Source organism: Budorcas taxicolor, chromosome X, assembly GCF_023091745.1.
Source record: "Budorcas taxicolor isolate Tak-1 chromosome X, Takin1.1, whole genome shotgun sequence".
Classification (NCBI taxonomy): Eukaryota; Metazoa; Chordata; class Mammalia; order Artiodactyla; family Bovidae; genus Budorcas; species Budorcas taxicolor.
Genome location: NC_068935.1, coordinates 65,149,379 through 65,166,786, shown reverse-complemented (window position 1 = coordinate 65,166,786; position 17,408 = coordinate 65,149,379). Strand labels below are relative to the sequence as shown.

The window sequence follows — 17,408 nt, the reverse complement described above, 5'->3', positions numbered from 1 at the left end:
AATTGAGAATCAGACCCATATTTAATGTTTTTTTTTTTTTCAGATTTTCAACTTGTCCATTGTAAGATGAAGTTATTACAAGAGTAGAAAATTAAATTTTGAAGGGATATTGTTCATAAATTAGACTCGGGTTTCCTTTTGGCTTGTGTTGTGTAGTATAGGCCTATTAAATGTATCCTGTTTTCAATTACATTAAGAAATGATCCCTGTTTTAAAAGGAATGGTTCTGGTTTTAGGTATAACAGCTGCAGCAATGGCTGAGGCAATGAAGCTGCAGAAGATGAAGCTTATAACCATGAACACTCTTCAGGGAAAAGGAAGCCAAAATGGAAATGAATCAGAGCCTGATGATCTTAATTCTAATACAGGTGAGTGTCTTTAGGAATCCAAGGCAGGTGACTCTTATTGACTCATTCTGGAAATGGAGAGAGGAGGAAGGGAGAGAATAACACGTATACTTTGATTATAAGCAGCTACTCCAAAAGGAGAGGGCTTCCCTGGTTGCTCAGTGGTAAAGAACCCCACCTGCCAATGCAGGAGATGTAAAAGACGTTCGATCCCTGGGTCAGGCAGATCTCCTGGAAGAGGGCACAGCAACCCTCTCCAGTATTTTTACCTGCAGAATCCCATGGACAGAGGAGCCTGGCAGCCTGCTGTTCACAGTGTCACACAGAGTCAGACACAACTGAAGCAATTTAGCACACATGCACACACAAAAGGAGGCTTAATCCTACCTCTAACTTGTACATTGAAATTAGAAAACTATTATAGATCAAAATCTCATTTCAGGAAACATTTAGTATCTCCATTGTTTGTTGTGGTGTGTTTAAATTCTAATTTTTATAGTGCTACCTATTGAACCCTTTGCTTACTAAACGATGTCTCCTTCAGTTTCACCTCAGCCTTCTTCATTTTTTTTTTTTCTAAATTTAACACTGAAATGCAGCACTGAGAATCTACCTTTGTTTTGAGGTGCTTGGAGACGAGGCATTATCAGTAGGGGCTAAATAAATGTGGTAGAATTAGAAGAAAGCAAAGAAAAAAGATTGGGGGAAAAGGAGATGAGAAAAATGCCTGTGAAGTGGAATGTCCTCTTCCTTCTCAGTAACTTTTTTTTTCCCCCATTACCCTGTAATAATTGTACGTTGACTTTGATCATAAGATCACCCTCAAGATCTCTTTAAGAAGTAGATGGGATTATAACTATCTGTGTAGTGCACGTGAATGGATAAATAAATAGACAAATAAATAAAGTGTACTTTTAATAGGAAATAATAAGGGGCAACCAATAATGGCCATTGGAGCAACAAGCTTCCAATATGCTTTTGCAGTTAAATTCAATATAATTTGATAGGCAAATAGGTAGCAGCGTTTTCTCTCTTCTATTAGGCTCATAAAATTTCAAGCATTTTGGGACTTTCTTTTGAAGAGAAAAGGAAAGAAAAACTAAAGAAATAAATTACTGAATCAAATCAACATAATAAACTCATCTAAAGTTGAAGTGTTCATGGAGAATTATGGAGTGAGAATTGGTGTTCAACCAGTGTTCACAATGGGGAATAAATGGAAACATGCTCATTTTTATGTTGTGTAAGTTTGAAATGTACAAAGTGTTGATTTGATGCACTTATTTATTACAATATAATTATCAACAATAATGTTAACACCTCTATTATGTCATACTTATCATTTCTGTTTTGGTAGTGAGAACTTTTAGGATCAATTCTCTTAGCACCTTTTAAGTATATAATACCATATTGTTAATTCCAGTCACAGTGTTGTGCATTTGATCTCTTGAAATTATCCATCTTTTATCTCTCATGTTAACTGATTCATTTCTTACCAAATTAATGGGAAAATGGAATTTTCAAAATTTCCATTTTGCAGATGGTGAAACAGAGGCACAGAGTGTTTCAGCTTTGCTGATAATCACAAAGCTAGTAAGTGGCAGAGATCAGTTTCAACCGTATATGGTTAAGTCCAAAGTATGTACCATTTTCACATTCTCCTCTACTTCAATGTTGTTTTGTAAGAGGAATTTTATTTTATTTAACCCTTGGAATAAGTTTTTAAATTAATTTATTTAATTTACTTAGAAGATAATTACTTTAAAGTATTGTAGTGGTTTTTCAAATATATTGACATGAATCAACCATGGGTGCACATGTGTCCCCCATCCTGAACCCCTCTCCCACCTCCCTCCCCATCCCATCCCTCAGGGACATCTCAATACACTGGCCCTGAGTGTCCTGTCTCATGTATTGAACCTGGACTGGCGATCTATTTCACATATGGTAATATATATGTTTCAATGCTATTCTTTCAAATAATTCCATCCTCGTCTTCTCCCAAAGAGTCCAAAGTCTGTTCTTTACATCAGTATCTCTTTTGCTATCTCACATGTAGGGTAATTGTTACCATCATTTTAATTCCATATATATGTGTTAGTACACTGTATTAGTGTTTCTCTTTCTGACTTACTTCACTCTGTATAATAGGACCAGTTTCATCCACCTCATTAAAATGGATTCTAATGCATTCTTTTTAATACTGAGTAATATTCCATTGTGTATATGTACCACAAATTTCTTATGCATTTATTTGCCAATGGACATCTATGTTGCTTCCATGTTCAAGCTATTGTAAACAGTGCTGCGATGAACATTGGGATACACGTGTCTCATTCAATTCTGGTTTCCTCAGTGTGTATGCCTAGCAGTGGGATTGCGGGGTCATATGACAGTTCTATTTCCAGTTTTGTAAGGAATCTCCGCACTCTTCTCCATAGTGGCTGGACTAGTTTGCATTCCCACAAACAGTGTAAGAGGGTGCCTTTTTCTCCACACCCTCTCCAGCATTTATTGTTTGTAGACTTTTTGATAGCAGCCATTCTGACTGGGGAGAGATGGTACCTCATTGTGGTTTTGATTTGGATTTCTCTGATAATGAGTGATGTTGAGCATGTATTCATGTGTTTCTTAGCCATCTGTATGTCTCCTTTGGAGAAATGTCTGTTTAGTTCTTTGGCCAATTTTTGATTGGGTAATTTATTTTTCTGGAATTGAGCTGAAGGAACTGCTTATACATTTCTGAGATTAATTCTTTGTCAGTTGCTTCGTTTGCTATTATTTTCTCCCATTCTGAAGACTATCTTTTCACCTTGCTTATAGTTTCTTTCACTGTGCAAAAGCTTTAAGTTTAATTAGGTCACATAGTTTATTTTTGCTGTTATTTCCATTACTCTGGAAGGTGGGTCATAGAGGATCCTGCTGTGATTTATGTCAGAGAGTGTTTTGCCTATGTTTTCCTCTAGGAGTTTTAGAGGTTTCTGTTCTTACATTTAGATCTTTAATCCATTTTGAGTTTACTTTTGTGTATGGTGTTAGAAAGTGTTCTAGTTTCATTCTTTTACAAGTGCTTGACCAGTTTTCCCAGCATGGATACAAAAACAAGACCCCTATATATGCTGTCTATGAGAGACCCACCTCAAAACAAGCGACGCATACAGACTGAAAGTGAGGGGATGGAAAAAGATTTTTCATGCAAATTATGACCAAAAGAAAGCAGGAGTAGCAGTATTCATATCAGAAAAAATAGACTTTAAAACAACGGCTGTGAAAAGAGACAAAGAAGGACACTACATAATGATCAAAGAATCAATATAAGAATAAGATATAAAAAGTGTAAATATATATGCTCCCAACATAGAAACACTGCAATATGTAATGCAAATGCTAACAAGCATGAAAAGGGAAATTAACAGTAACACAATAATAGTGGGAGACTTTAATAACCCACTCACAACTATGGATAGATCAACCAAGCAGAAAGTTAGAAAGGAAACACAAATTTTAAAAGATAAAATGGACCAGTTAGACCTAATTATATATCTTTAGGATATTTCACCCCAAAACATTGAATTTCACCCCTTTTTCAACTGTACAAGGAACATTCTCCAGGATAGATCACATCCTAGGCCATAAATCTAGCCTTGGAAAATTCAAAAAAATTGAAATCATTGGAAGCATCTTTTTCTGATCACAAAGTGGTAAGATTATATGTCAACTACAGGAAAAAAAATATTAAAAATACAAACATATGAAGGCTAAACAAAGTGCTTCTAAATAACAAAAAATAATAGAAGAAACCAAAAAAGAAATCAAAATATGCATAGAAACAAATTAAAGTGAAAACATGACAACCAAAACCTGTGGGATTCAGTAAAAGCATTGCTAAGGGGAAGGTTCAAAGCAATACACGATTGCTTCAAGAAACAAGAGAAAAATAAAATAAAGAACCTAACATTACACATAAAGCAACTAGAAAAAGAAGAAATGAAAAACCCCAGGGTTAGTAGAAGGAAAGAAATGATAAAAATGGGGGCAGAAATAAATGAAAAAGAAACAGAAGAGACTATAACAAAACTGAAAGTAGGTTCTTTGAGAAGATAAATGAAAGAGACAAACCATTAGCCAGACTCATAAAGGAAAAAAAATGAGAAGAACCAAATCAATAAAATTAGAAATGAAATTGGAAAAATCACAACAGACAACACAGAAATACAAAGGATCATAGGAGACTACTATCAGCAACAGTATGCCAGTAAAATAGACAACTCGCAAGAAATGGATGAATTTTTAGAAAAGTTTCAGTTCGGTTGAGTTCAGCTGATCAGTTGTGTCCGAATCTTCACAACTCTGTGAATTACACACACCAGGCCTCCCTGTCCATGACCAACTCCTGGAGTTCACTCAAACTCAAGTCCATCGAGTTGGTGATGCCATCCAGCCATCTCATCCTCTGTCGTCCCCTTCTTCTCCTGCTCCCCAATCCCTCCCAGAATCAGGGTTCTTTCCAGTGGGTCACCTCTTTGCATGAAGTGGCCAAAGTATTGGAGTTTCAGCTTTATCATCATTCCTCCCAAAGAACACACAAGACTGATCTCGTTTAGGATGGACTGGTTGGATCTCCTTGCAGATCAGGGGACTCTCAGGAGTCTTCTCCAACACCACAGTTCAAAAGCATCAATTCTTCGGTGCTCAGCTTTCTTCACAGTCCAACTCTCACATCCATACCTGACCACTGGAAAAACCATAGCCTTGGCTACACGGACCTTTGTTAGCAAAGTAATATCTCTGCTTTTCAATATGCTATCTAGGTTGGTCATAACTTTTCTTCCAAGGAGTAAGCATCTTTTAATTTCATGGCTGCAGTCACCATCTGCAGTGATTTTGGAGCCCACAAAAATAAAGTCAACTACTGTTTGCACTGATTCCCCATCTATTTACTATTATCAGATAAGACCAGATGCAGTGATCTTAGTTTTCTGAATGTTGAGCTATAAGACAACTTTTTCACTCCCCTCTTTCACTTTCATCAAGAGGCTCTTTAGTTTGTCTTCATTTTCTGCCATAAGGGTGACATCATCTGCATATCTGAGGTTATTGATATTTCTCCCTGCAGTCTTGATACCAGCTTGTCCTTCTCCCAGCCCAGAATTTCTCATGATGTACTCTGCATATAAGTTAAATAAGCAGGGTGGCAATATACAGCCTTAGCGTACTCATTTTCCTATTTGGAACCAGTGTGTTGTTCCATGTCCAGTTCTAACTGTTGCTTCCAGACCTCCATATATGTTTCTCAAGAGGCAGGTCAGGTGGTCTGGTATTCCCATCTCTTTGAGCATTTTGCACAGTTTATTGTGATCTACACAGTCAAAAGCTTTGGCATAGTCAATAAAGCAGAAATGGATGTTTTTTTCTGGAACTCTCTTGCTTTTTCAATGATCCAGAGATTGTTGGCAGTTTGATCTCTGGTTCCTCTGCCTTCTCTAAAGCAAGCTGAAACATCTGGAAGTTCTTCTTTCACGTACTGCTGAAGCCTGGCTTGGAGAATTTTGAGCATTACTTTACTAGCATGTGAGATGAGTGCAATTGTGTGGTAGTTTGTGCATTCTTTGGCATGGCCTTTCTTTGGGGTTGGAATGAAAACTGAACTTTTCCAGTCCTGTGGCCACTGCTGAGTTTTCCAAATTTGCTGGCATATTGAGTGCAGCACTTTCACAGCATCATCTTTCAGGATTTGAAACAGCTCACTGGAATTCCACCATCTCCACTAGCTTTGTTCATAGTGATGCTTTCTAAGGCCCACTTGACTTCACATTCCAGGATGTCTGGCTCTAGATTAGTGATCACACCATCGTGATTATCTGGGTTGTGAAGATCTTTTTTGTACAGTTCTTCTGTGTATTCTTGCCACCTCTTCTTAATATCCTCTGCTTCTGTTAGGTCCATACCATTTCTGTCCTTTATTGAGCCCATCTTTGCATGAGATGTTCCCTTGGTATCTCTAACCTTCTTCTAGAGATCTCCAGTATTTCCCGTTCTGTTGTTTTCTTCTATTTCTTTTCATTGATTGCTGAAGAAGGCTTTCTAATCTCTCTTTGCTATTCTTTGGAACTCCGCATTCAGATGTTTATATCTTTCCTTTTCTCTTTTGCTTTTCACTTCTCTTCTTTTCACAACTATTTGTAAGGCCTCCCCAGACAGCCATTTTGCTTTTTTGCATTTCTCTTCCATGGGGATGGTCTTGATCCCTGTCTCCTGGACAATATCACAAACCTCTGTCCATAGTTGATCAGGCACTCTGTCTATCAGATTTATTCCCTTAAATCTATTTCTCACTTCCACTGTATAATCATAAGGGATTTGATTTAGGTCATACCTGAATGGTCTAGTGGTTTTCCCCCACTTTCTTCAATTTCAGTCTGAATTTAGGAATAAGTAGTTCATGATCTAAGCCACAGTCAGCTCCTGGTCTTGTTTTTGCTGACTGTATACAGCTTCTCCATCTTTGGCTGCAAAGAATGTAATCATTCTGATTTCGGTACTGACTATCTGATGATGTCCATGTGTCGAATCTTCTCTTGTGTTGTTGTAAGAGGATGTTTGTTATGACCAGTGTGTTCTCTTGGCAAAACTCTATTGGCCTTTGCCCTGCTTCATTCCATACTCCAAGGCCAAATTAGCCTGTTACCCCAGGTGTTTCTTGACTTCTTACTTTTGCATTCCAGTCCCGTATAAGGAAAAGGACATCTTTTTCCGGTGTTAGTTCTAAAAGTTCTTGTAGGTCTTCATAGAACCATTCAACTTCAGCTTCTTCAGCATTGCTGTTTGGGGCATCGGCTTAGATCACCATGATATTGAATGGTTTGCCTTGGAAATGAACAGAGATCATTCTGACATTTTTTATATTGCATCCAAGTATTGCATTTTTTACTCTTGTTGACCATGATGGCTACTCCATTTCTTCTAAGGGAGTCCTGCCCACAGTACTAGATATAATCATCATCTGAGTTAAATTCACCAATTCCAGTCCATTTTAGTTCGCTGATTCCTGGAATGTCAATGTTCACTCTTGCCATCTCCTGTTTGACCACTTCCAATTTGCCTTGATTCATGGACCCGACATTCCAGGTTCCTATGCAATATTGCTCTTTACAGCATCAGACCTTGCTTCTATTAACAGTCATATCCACAACTGGGTATTGCTTTAGCACCATCCTTTCATTCTTTCTGAAGTTATGTCTCCATTGATCTCCAGTAGCATATTGGACACCTACCAACCCGGGGAGTTCCCCTTTCAGTATCCTGTCATTTTGTCTTTTCATACTGTTCACAGGGTTCTCAAGGCAAGAATACTGAAGTGGTTTGCCATTCCCTTCTCCAGTGGGCCACATTCTGTCAGACCTCTCCACCATGACCCTCCCATCTTGGGTGGCCCCACATGGCATGGCTTAGTTTCATTGAGTTAGACACGGCTGTGGTTCATGTGATCAGATTGGCTAGTTTTCTGTGATTATGGTTTCAGTGTGTCTGCCCTCTGATGCCATCTTGCAACACCTACCATCTTACTTGTGTTCTCTTACCTTGGAGTTGGGGTATCTCTTCATGGTTGCTCCAGGAAAGCACAGCTGCTGCTCCTTACCCAGGATGAGGGGCAACTCCTCAAGGCCGCCCCTCCTGACCTTGAATGTGTAATAGCTCTTCTCGGCCCTCCTGTGCCTGAGCAGCCACTGCTCCTTGGACATGGGTTTGCTCTTTTCAGCCACCTCCCCTGACCTCCCATGAAAAGTATAATCTTCCAAAACTGAACCAGGAAGAAACAGAAAATCTTCAGAGACCCATCACAAGCCCAAATATCAAAACTGTAATCAAAAATCTTCTAAAAAACAAAGGCTTTTCTACCAAAATTTTAGAGAAGAGCTAACACCTGTCCTACTCAAACTCTGCCAGAAAATTGCAGAGTAAAGTAAGCTGACAAACTGTTTCTATGCCACCATCACCCTAATAGCAAAAACAGACAAAGATGCCACAAAAAAAGAAAACTATAGGCCAATATCAGTGATGAACATAGATGCAAAAATCCTTAATGAATTTCTAGCAAACAGAATCCAACAACATTTTAAAAAGATCATACATCCTGACCACCTGGGCTTTATTGCAGGAATGTAAGGATTCATTAATATTCACGAAACAATCAATGTAATATACCACATTAACAAATTGAAAGAAAAATCATTTGATTATCTCGATAGATACAGAGAAAGCCTTTGACAAAATTCAACATCCATTTATGGTAAATAAATAAATAAATAAATAAACTCTCCAGAAAGCAGGCAAAGAAGGAATATACCTCAACATAATAAAAGCCATATATGATAAACCCACCAGAGAAGGCAATGGCACCCCACTCCAGTACTCTTGCCTGGAAATCCCATGGATGGGGGAGCCTGGTAAGCTGCAGTCCATGGGGTCGCGAAGAGTCAGACAGGACTGAACGACTTCACCTTTACTTTTCACTTTCATTCATTGGAGAAGGAAATGGCAATCCACTCCAGTGTTCTTGCCTGGAGAATCCCAGGGACAGAGGAGCCTTGTGGGCTGCCGTCTATGGGGCCGGACAGGATCAGACACGACTGAAGCAACTTAGCAGCAGCAGCAGCGTGATATACCCCCAGCAAACTTTATTTTCAATGATGAATTATTGAATGCATCTGCTAAAGTTAGGAATAAGACAAGGGTGCCCACTCTCACCTCTATTATTCAACATAGTTTTGGAAGTTTTAGACACAGTAATCAGAGAAGAAAAAGAAATACAAAGAATCCAGATTGGAAAAGAAGAAGTAAAACTCTCACTGTTTGCAGATGACATGAACCTTTTCATAGGAAACCCTAAAGATACCACCAGAAAATTACTAGAGCTAATCAATGAATATAGTAAAGTTGCAAGATATAAAATTAACATAGAGAAATCCCTTGTATTCTTATGCACTAACAATGAGAAAACTGAAAAATAATGTAAGTAAACAATTCCATTCACCATTACAATGAAAAGAATAAAATACTTAGGAATAAATCTACCTAAGGAAACAAAAGAAATTTATATATATATATATATATATATATATATATATATATATATATATATATACATATAAACACTGATGAAAGAAATCAAAGATGACACAAATCAATGGAGAAATATACTATGTTCATGGATCAGAAGAATCAATATAGTGAAAATGAGTATACTACCCAAAGCAATCTATAGATACAATGCAGTCCCTTTCAAGCTACCAACAGCATTTTTTCAGAAAACTAGAACAAATAATTTCACAATTTGTATGGAAATACAAAAAAAAAAAAAAAAAAAAAACTCAAATAGCCAAAGCAATCTTGAGGAAGAAGAATGGAATGGGAGGAATCAACCTGCCTGACCTCAGACTATATTACAGAGCTACTGTCATCAAGACAGTATGGTACTGGCACAAAGACTGAAATATGGATCAATGGAACAAAATAGAAATCCCAGAGGTAATTAACAAAGAACTAAAAAGTATAAAAACTGACCAGTCAGAGCTGAAGAATACAATAACTGAAGTGAAAAGTACATTAGAAGGAATTTATAGCAGATTAGGTGATACAGAATACATAAGTGATCTGAAAGAATAATAGCAACCATGCAATCAGAAGGAAAAAAAAAAAAGAAAAGCACATTTTTAAAATATAAGGATAGTTTGTAAAATCTTTGGGACAACATCAAAAGTACTAATATTTACATTAAAGCGGTTCCAGAAGGAAAAGAGGGTATAAAGTGGTCAGAAATATGTTTGATTAAATTATAGGTGGACATTTCCCACATCTGAAGAAGGAAATATCCAGCTACAGAAAACACAGAGTTTCCAAACAAGATGAGTCAAAAGAAACCCACACCAAGGCATATAATTAAAATGGTAGAATTTAAAGTGAAACAGCAGCAAGAGAAAAAGAAAGTCAAATACAAGGGAACTCCTATAAGGCTATCAACTTATTTTTCAGCAGAAAATTGCAGAGCACATGGGAATAGAATGATATCATTAAAGTGCTGAAAGGGAAAAGCTTTCAACCTAACACACTCTACCCAAGAAGGTTATAATTAAGGATGAAGAAACATAAAAGAACTTCTCCAACAACCAAAGACATAAAAAGCTAATCAATACTAAACCAACATTATAAAAAGTGTTAAAAGGTCTTTCTTCATTTAGAAAACAAGTATCAACCCAGAGGGGTGTGATGGGGAGGGAGATGGGAGGAGGTTCAAAAGCGAGAGGATATATGTATGCCTATGGCTGATTCATGTTGAAATTTGACAGAAAACAACAAAATTCTGTAAAGCAATTATCCTTCAGTGAAAAAATAAATTAATTCAAAAAAGTAAAGGTGACATGAAACAAGGAAATATAAGAAAGGAAAAATCCCACAGGTTAAGACAAATATATAGTGAAGGCTGTGAATCAACAACTTAAATAAGCTAGTGCAAATGTTAAGACAAAATTGTAAAATTGATCATGGTTACCGTAAACAAGGGGTAGACATGAATATGTAAAAAATAATATCAAGATCACAAAAAGTAGAAAGGGAACACAAGTTGTAGATCTTTTACAGTGTGTTTGAACAGAAATATTGGATTAGACAAGCAAAATATGGTGAGAGGGCAATGTATATGAACACTATTGTAACCACCAATGAAAAAAACTTCAATATATACACAAAAACAAGAGAGAAAGAATTACAAAGTGTCACATTAACGAAAATCATCATAGTTTGAAAGGAAAAGACTAAAGGAAGAAGAAAATAATGGAGAAGTACCACAGTAATGACCAGAAAACAAGCCAAAAACAAAAACAAACACACACACACACACACACACACACACATAAAAAACAGTAACTACATGCGTATCAATAGTCACTTTATAAGTCAATGGACTAATTCCTCCAATCAAAAGACATTGGAGTGGATGATATAATAAAACACAAAAGATCAATCTATATGCTGCTTAAAAGAGACTCACTTCAAAGGTAAAGACATGCACAGAATGAAAGTGAGGTGTGGGAAGAGATATTCCATGCAAATGGAAATGAAAAGAAAGCTAAGGTAGCAAGAGGCATGTCAAAATGACATTGCTGCTGTTAAGTCGCTTCAGTCGTGTCCGACTCTATGCGACCCCATAGACGGCAGCCCACCAGGCTCCCTCGTCCCTGGAATTGTCCAGGCAACAACACTGGAGTGGTTGCCATTTCCTTCTCCAATGCATGAAAGTGAAAAGTCAAAGTGAAGCTGCTCAGTCGTGTCTGACTCTTAAGCGACCTCATGGACCAGGCTCCTCTGTCTATGGGATTTTCCAGGCAAGAGTACTGGAGTAGGGTGCCATTGCCTTCTCTGGCAAAATGACATTAAAACAGTCTAAAACAAAAGACTAAGAATTGCATTAGTAATGATACATGTATCAATACAAGAAGAGGATATAACATTTATAAACATATGTGCACCTAATATTCAGTTCAGTTCAGTCACTCAGTCGTGTCCGACTCTTTGCAAGCCCATGAATTGCAGCACGCCAGGCCTCTCTGTCCATCACCAACTCCCGGAGTTCACTCAGACTCATGTCCATCGAGTCAGTGATGCCATCCAGCCATCTCACCCTCTGTCGTCCCCTTCTCCTCCTGTCCCCAATCCCTCCCAGCATCAGAGTCTTCTCCAATGAGTCAACTCTTCACATGAGGTGGCCAAAGTACTGGAGTTTCAGCTTTAACATCTTTCCTTCCAAAGAAATCCCAGGGTTGATCTCCTTCAGAATGGACTGGTTGGATCTCCTTGCGGTCCAAGGGACTCTCAAGAGTCTCCTCCAACACCACAGTTTAAAAGCATCAATTCTTTGGTGCTCAGCCTTCTTCACAATCCAACTCTCACATCCATACATAACTACTGGAAAAACCATAGCCTTGCCTAGACAGACCTTTGTTGGCACAGTAATGTCTCTGCTTTTGAATATGCTATCTAGGTTGGTCATAACTTTTCTTCCAAGGAGTAAGCGTCTTTTAATTTCATGGCTGCAGTCACCATCTGCAGTGATTTTGGAGCCCAGAAAAATAAAGTCTGACACTGTTTCCTCATCTATTTCCCATGAAGTGATGGGACCAGATGCCATGATCTTCGTTTTCTGAATGTTGAGCTAATGTAGGAACACCTAAATATACTATGAAAGTATTAACAGATTTAAAGGGAGAAATTAGCATAATACAATAATAGTTGGGGATTTAACACCCCACTAATATCAATGGAGAAATCATCCAGACATTAAATCAGTAAGTCAACAGTGGTCTTAAATGAAAAATTTGACCAATTGGGCTTAATAGATTTCTTGAGGAACAAACCAGCAGTACATGCATTCTTTTAAAGAGCACATGAAACATTATCCAGAATAGATCACGACAGATCACAAAACAACTTTCAACAAATGCTGAGGATAGAAATTATATCCAGCATCTTTTCTGACAAAAATTGTATAAAACATAGATCAATTAGTAGGAGTAAATGGGAGAAAGAGAAACAGGTGGAGTATAAAAAATACTACTAAAAAATCAAATGTGCCAGTGAAAAAATCAAAGAGGAAATCAAAATATATTTGAGATAAATGAAAATGAAAGCATAACTTTTCAAAATCTATAGGGTGCAGTAAAAGCAGTTCCAAGAGGAAAGTTTATAGGTCTATTTAAAGAAACAGAAATCTAAAAAAAAAAAAAAAAAAAAGAAACAAAAAATAACCTACCACATAAACGAATTAGAAAAATAAAAATGAACACAAAGAAAATATATGCAAGGAAATAATACAGACTACAGAAGAAATAAATAAAATAGAGACCAAAAAAAAAGAAAACAGTTTTTTGAAATGTTAAAATTGACAAGCTTTTAGACTCATTAAGGAAAAAAGAGAGAACACTAATAATAAACAAGTTAAGAAATGATATAGGAGAAATAGCACAGAGATATATACAATAGAAGACAACAAACTTGGCAACCTAGAAGAAAGAATAAGTACCTAGAAACATACAAACTTCCAAGCCTGAACAGGAATAAACTGGAAATCTAAAATCTAAACAATTATGAAAGGTTGTTGCTGAACCATGAAAGACCCTGGCATTCTTGGCCTCTGGAGAAGAAGAATTAAATCCGGGGCCAGAGACGAGTCTTGATCGCTCAGAGTTTTTGTGTAATAGAGTTTTATTAAAGTGTAAAAGGATTAGAAAATCCGTCTGACATAGACATCATAAGGGGGCAGAAAGAATGTACCCTTACTAGTGTTAGCAATGGAGTTATATACCTTTTAATTAGTTCTTACAATGAATCAAAAGAATGTCTCAAGTTTGTGAAAATTTTACCAGACATACTTCATACTTCATACCAGACATACTTTACCAGCAATTTGCATTTTAGGATAACAAGATTAGAATTTAACAACAGAAAGATCTTCCAGACCCACTCCCATAACATACATTCTAAGATATCAGGATTAGTTAGAAGGTTTTCAGGAAGGAGAAACCCTCTTCCAGCCAGATACACTGTTGTTGTATAATCCCTAGTACAGAGTTTAAACTGAGTTATGTAATTGACTGAGAGTCAATTACAACAAAAGAGTCTGAAATGAAGTACTTGGATGCAATCTCAAAAAGGACAGAATGATCTCTGTTTGTTTCCAAGGCAAACCATTCAATATCACAGTAATCCAAGTCTATGCCCAGACCAGTAATGCTAAAGAAGCCGAAGTTTAACAGTTCTCTGAAGACCTACAAGACCTTCTGGAACTAACACCTGAAAAAGATGTCTTTTCCTTATAGGGGATTGGAATGCAAAAGTAGGAAGTTAAGAAAGACCTCGGGTAACAGGAAAAGTTGGCTTTGGAGTAGAGAATGAAGCAGGGCAAAGGCTAATAGAACCTTGTGCCAAGAGAACACACTGGTTATAGCAAAAACCCTCTTCCAACAACACAAGAGAAGACTCTATCCATGGACATCACCAGATGGTCGACACCAATGTCAGAATGATTATATACTTTGCAGCCAAAGATGGAGAAGCTGTATACAGTCAGCAAAAACAAGACCGGGAGCTCACTGTGGCTCAGATCATGAACTCCTTATTGCCAAATTCAGACTGAAATTTAAGAAAGTGGAGAAAACCACTACATCATTCAGGTATGACCTAAATCAAATCCCTTATGACTATACGGTGGAAGTGGGAAATAGATTTAAGGGACTAGATCTGAAAGGCAGAGTGCCTGATAAACTATGGATGGAGGTTCATGACACTGTCCAGGAGACAGGAATCAAGACCATCCCCATGGAAAAGAAATTCAAAAAAGCAAAATGTCTGTCTGAGAAGGCCTTACAAATAGCTGTGGAAAGAAAGGAAGTGAAAAGCAAAGGAGAAAAGGCACGATAAATGCATTTGAATGCAGAGTTCCAAAGAAGAGCAAGAAGAGATAAGAAAGCCTTCTTCAGCTATCAATGCAAAGAAACAGAGGAAAACAACAGAATGGGAAAGACTAGAGATCTCTTCAAGTTCAGAGATACCAATGGAATATTTTATGCAAAGATGGGCTCGATAAAGGACAGAAATGGTATGGACCTAACAGAAGCAAAAGATATTAAGATGAGGTGGCAAGAATACACAGAAGAACTGTACAAAAAAGATCTTCATGACCCAGATAACTACGATGGCATGCTCAGTCATCTAAAGCCAGACATCCTGGAATGTGAAGTCAAGTGGGCCTTAGAAAGCATCACTACAAACAAAGCTAGTGGAGGTGATGGAATTCCAGTTGAGCTATTTCAAATCCTGAAAGAAGATGCTGTGAAATTGCTGCATTCAATATGCCAGCAAATTTGTAAAACTCAGCAGTGGCTACAGGACTAGAAAAGGTCAGTTTTCATTCCAATCCCAAAGAAAGGCAATGCCAAAGAATGGTCTAACTACCACACAATTGCACTCATATCACGCACTAGTAAAGTAATGCTCAAAATCCTCCAAGCCAGGCTTCAGCAGTACATGAACTGTGAAATTCCAGATGTATAAGCTGGTTTTAGAAAAGGCAGAGGAACCAGAGATCAAATTGCCAACATTCGCTGGATCATCGACAAAGCAAGTGAATTCCAGGAAAACATCTATTTCTGCTTTATTAACTATGCCAAAGCCTTTGACTGTGTGGATCACAATAAACTGTGGAAAACTCTTCAAGATTTGGGAATACCAGACCACCTGACCTGCCTCTTGAGAAACCTGTATGCAGGTCAGCAAGCAACAGTGAGAACTGGACATGGAACTACAGACTGGTTCCAAATAGGAAAAGGAGTATGTGAACATCGTATATTGTCACCCTGTTAATTTAACTTATATGCAGAGTACATCATGAGAAACACTGGGCTGGAGGAAGCACAAGCTGGAATCAAGATTGTCCAGAGAAATATGAATAACCTCAAATATCCAGATGACAGCATGCTTATGGCAGAAAGTGAAGTAGAACTAAGGAGCCTCTTGAAGAAAGTGAAAGAGGAGAGTGAAAAAGCTGGCTTAAAGCTCAACATTCAGAAAACTAAGATCATGGCCTCTGGTCCCATCACTTCATGGCAAATAGTTGGGGAAACATTGGAAACAGTGGCCGAGTTTATTTTTCTAGACTCCAAAATCACTGCAGATGTTTTCTGCAGCCATAAAATTAAAAGACGCTTACTCCTTGGAAGGAAACTTATGGCCAAACTAGACAGTATATTAAAAAGCAGAGACATTACTTTTGCAACAAAGGTCCATGTAGTCAAGGCTATTGTTTTTCCAGTGGTCAAGTATGGATGTGAGAGTTGGACTATAAATAAAGCTGAGCACTGAAGAATTGATGCTTTTGAACTGTGGTGTTGCAGAAGACTCTTGAGAGTCCTTTGGGCTGCAAGGAGATCCAACCAGTCCATCCTAAAGGAGATCAGTCCTGGGTGTTCATTGAAAGTACTAATGTTGAGGCTGAAACTCCAGTACTTTGGCCACCTGATGCAACGAGCTGACTCATTGGAAAAGACCCTGATGCTGGGAAAGATTGAGGGCAGGAGAAGGGGATGACAGAGGATGAGATGGTTGGATGGCATCACCGACTTGATAGACATGGGTTTGGGTGGAGTCTGGCAGTTGTTGATGGACTGGGAGGCCTGGCATGTTGTGGTTTATGGGATCGCAAAGAGTTGGACACGGCTGAGAGACGGAACTGAACTAAAAGAATGCAGAGGATAGAAAACCATTTGTCCTTTGCTCCTCGTTGAGAATTCCAGACCCCCAATCTCCACTTCAAGAGCCCCATACCCCTTTCTCCTCCTTTGGCACCCTGAACTTCTTATCAGTCTGCCTAGGAATTGACTCTGTCCGTTACTATTATTGAAATTGAATCCATCAACAAAACCATCCAACAAGCAAAAATCAAAGACGAGATAGATTCACAGGGGAATTCATATATATAAAGAAGGGTTAACATGTATCTTCAAACTATTCCAAAAAATTGAAAATAAGGGAAGGGAACACTCCCAATTAATACTATGAGACCATCATTACCCTGATACCAAATCAGAAAAAAAAAGGCACTACCAAAAAAGAAAGAATTACAGAACAATATTTCAAATGAATGTAGATGGAAATATCCTTAACAATATACCAGCAAACAGAATTCCACCATGTATAGAAAGGATCATATACCATGACAAATGTGATTTATTCCAGGGATGCAAACATGGTACAATAGCCACATTTCTATCTATATGATACACTACATTCACAAAATGAAGTCTAAAAGTCATGATCATCTCCCTAGATGCAGGAAAGCATTTGACAATATTCAATATCCATTCATGATAAAAACCCTCAATAAAGTTGGGATAGAAGGGATATATCTCAATATATTAAAGACTGTTAATGGCAATGGAGTATTACTCAGCCATTAAAAAGAATACATTTGAATCAGTTCTAATGAGATGGATGAAACTGGAGCTGATTATA

The 17,408-nt window shown here is 37.7% G+C and overlaps 1 protein-coding gene across 1 annotated transcript in view; it reads left to right on the top strand.

Annotated features, from left to right (window-relative positions):
- DACH2 (dachshund family transcription factor 2) overlaps positions 1-17,408 on the top strand; it is an 807,465-nt gene that overhangs the window by 466,082 nt on the left and 323,975 nt on the right. Inside the window, exon 4 of the mRNA XM_052662672.1 lies at positions 237-368. Coding sequence (XP_052518632.1) covers positions 237-368 — 132 coding nt within the window. The remainder of the gene's footprint in view (positions 1-236; positions 369-17,408) is intronic.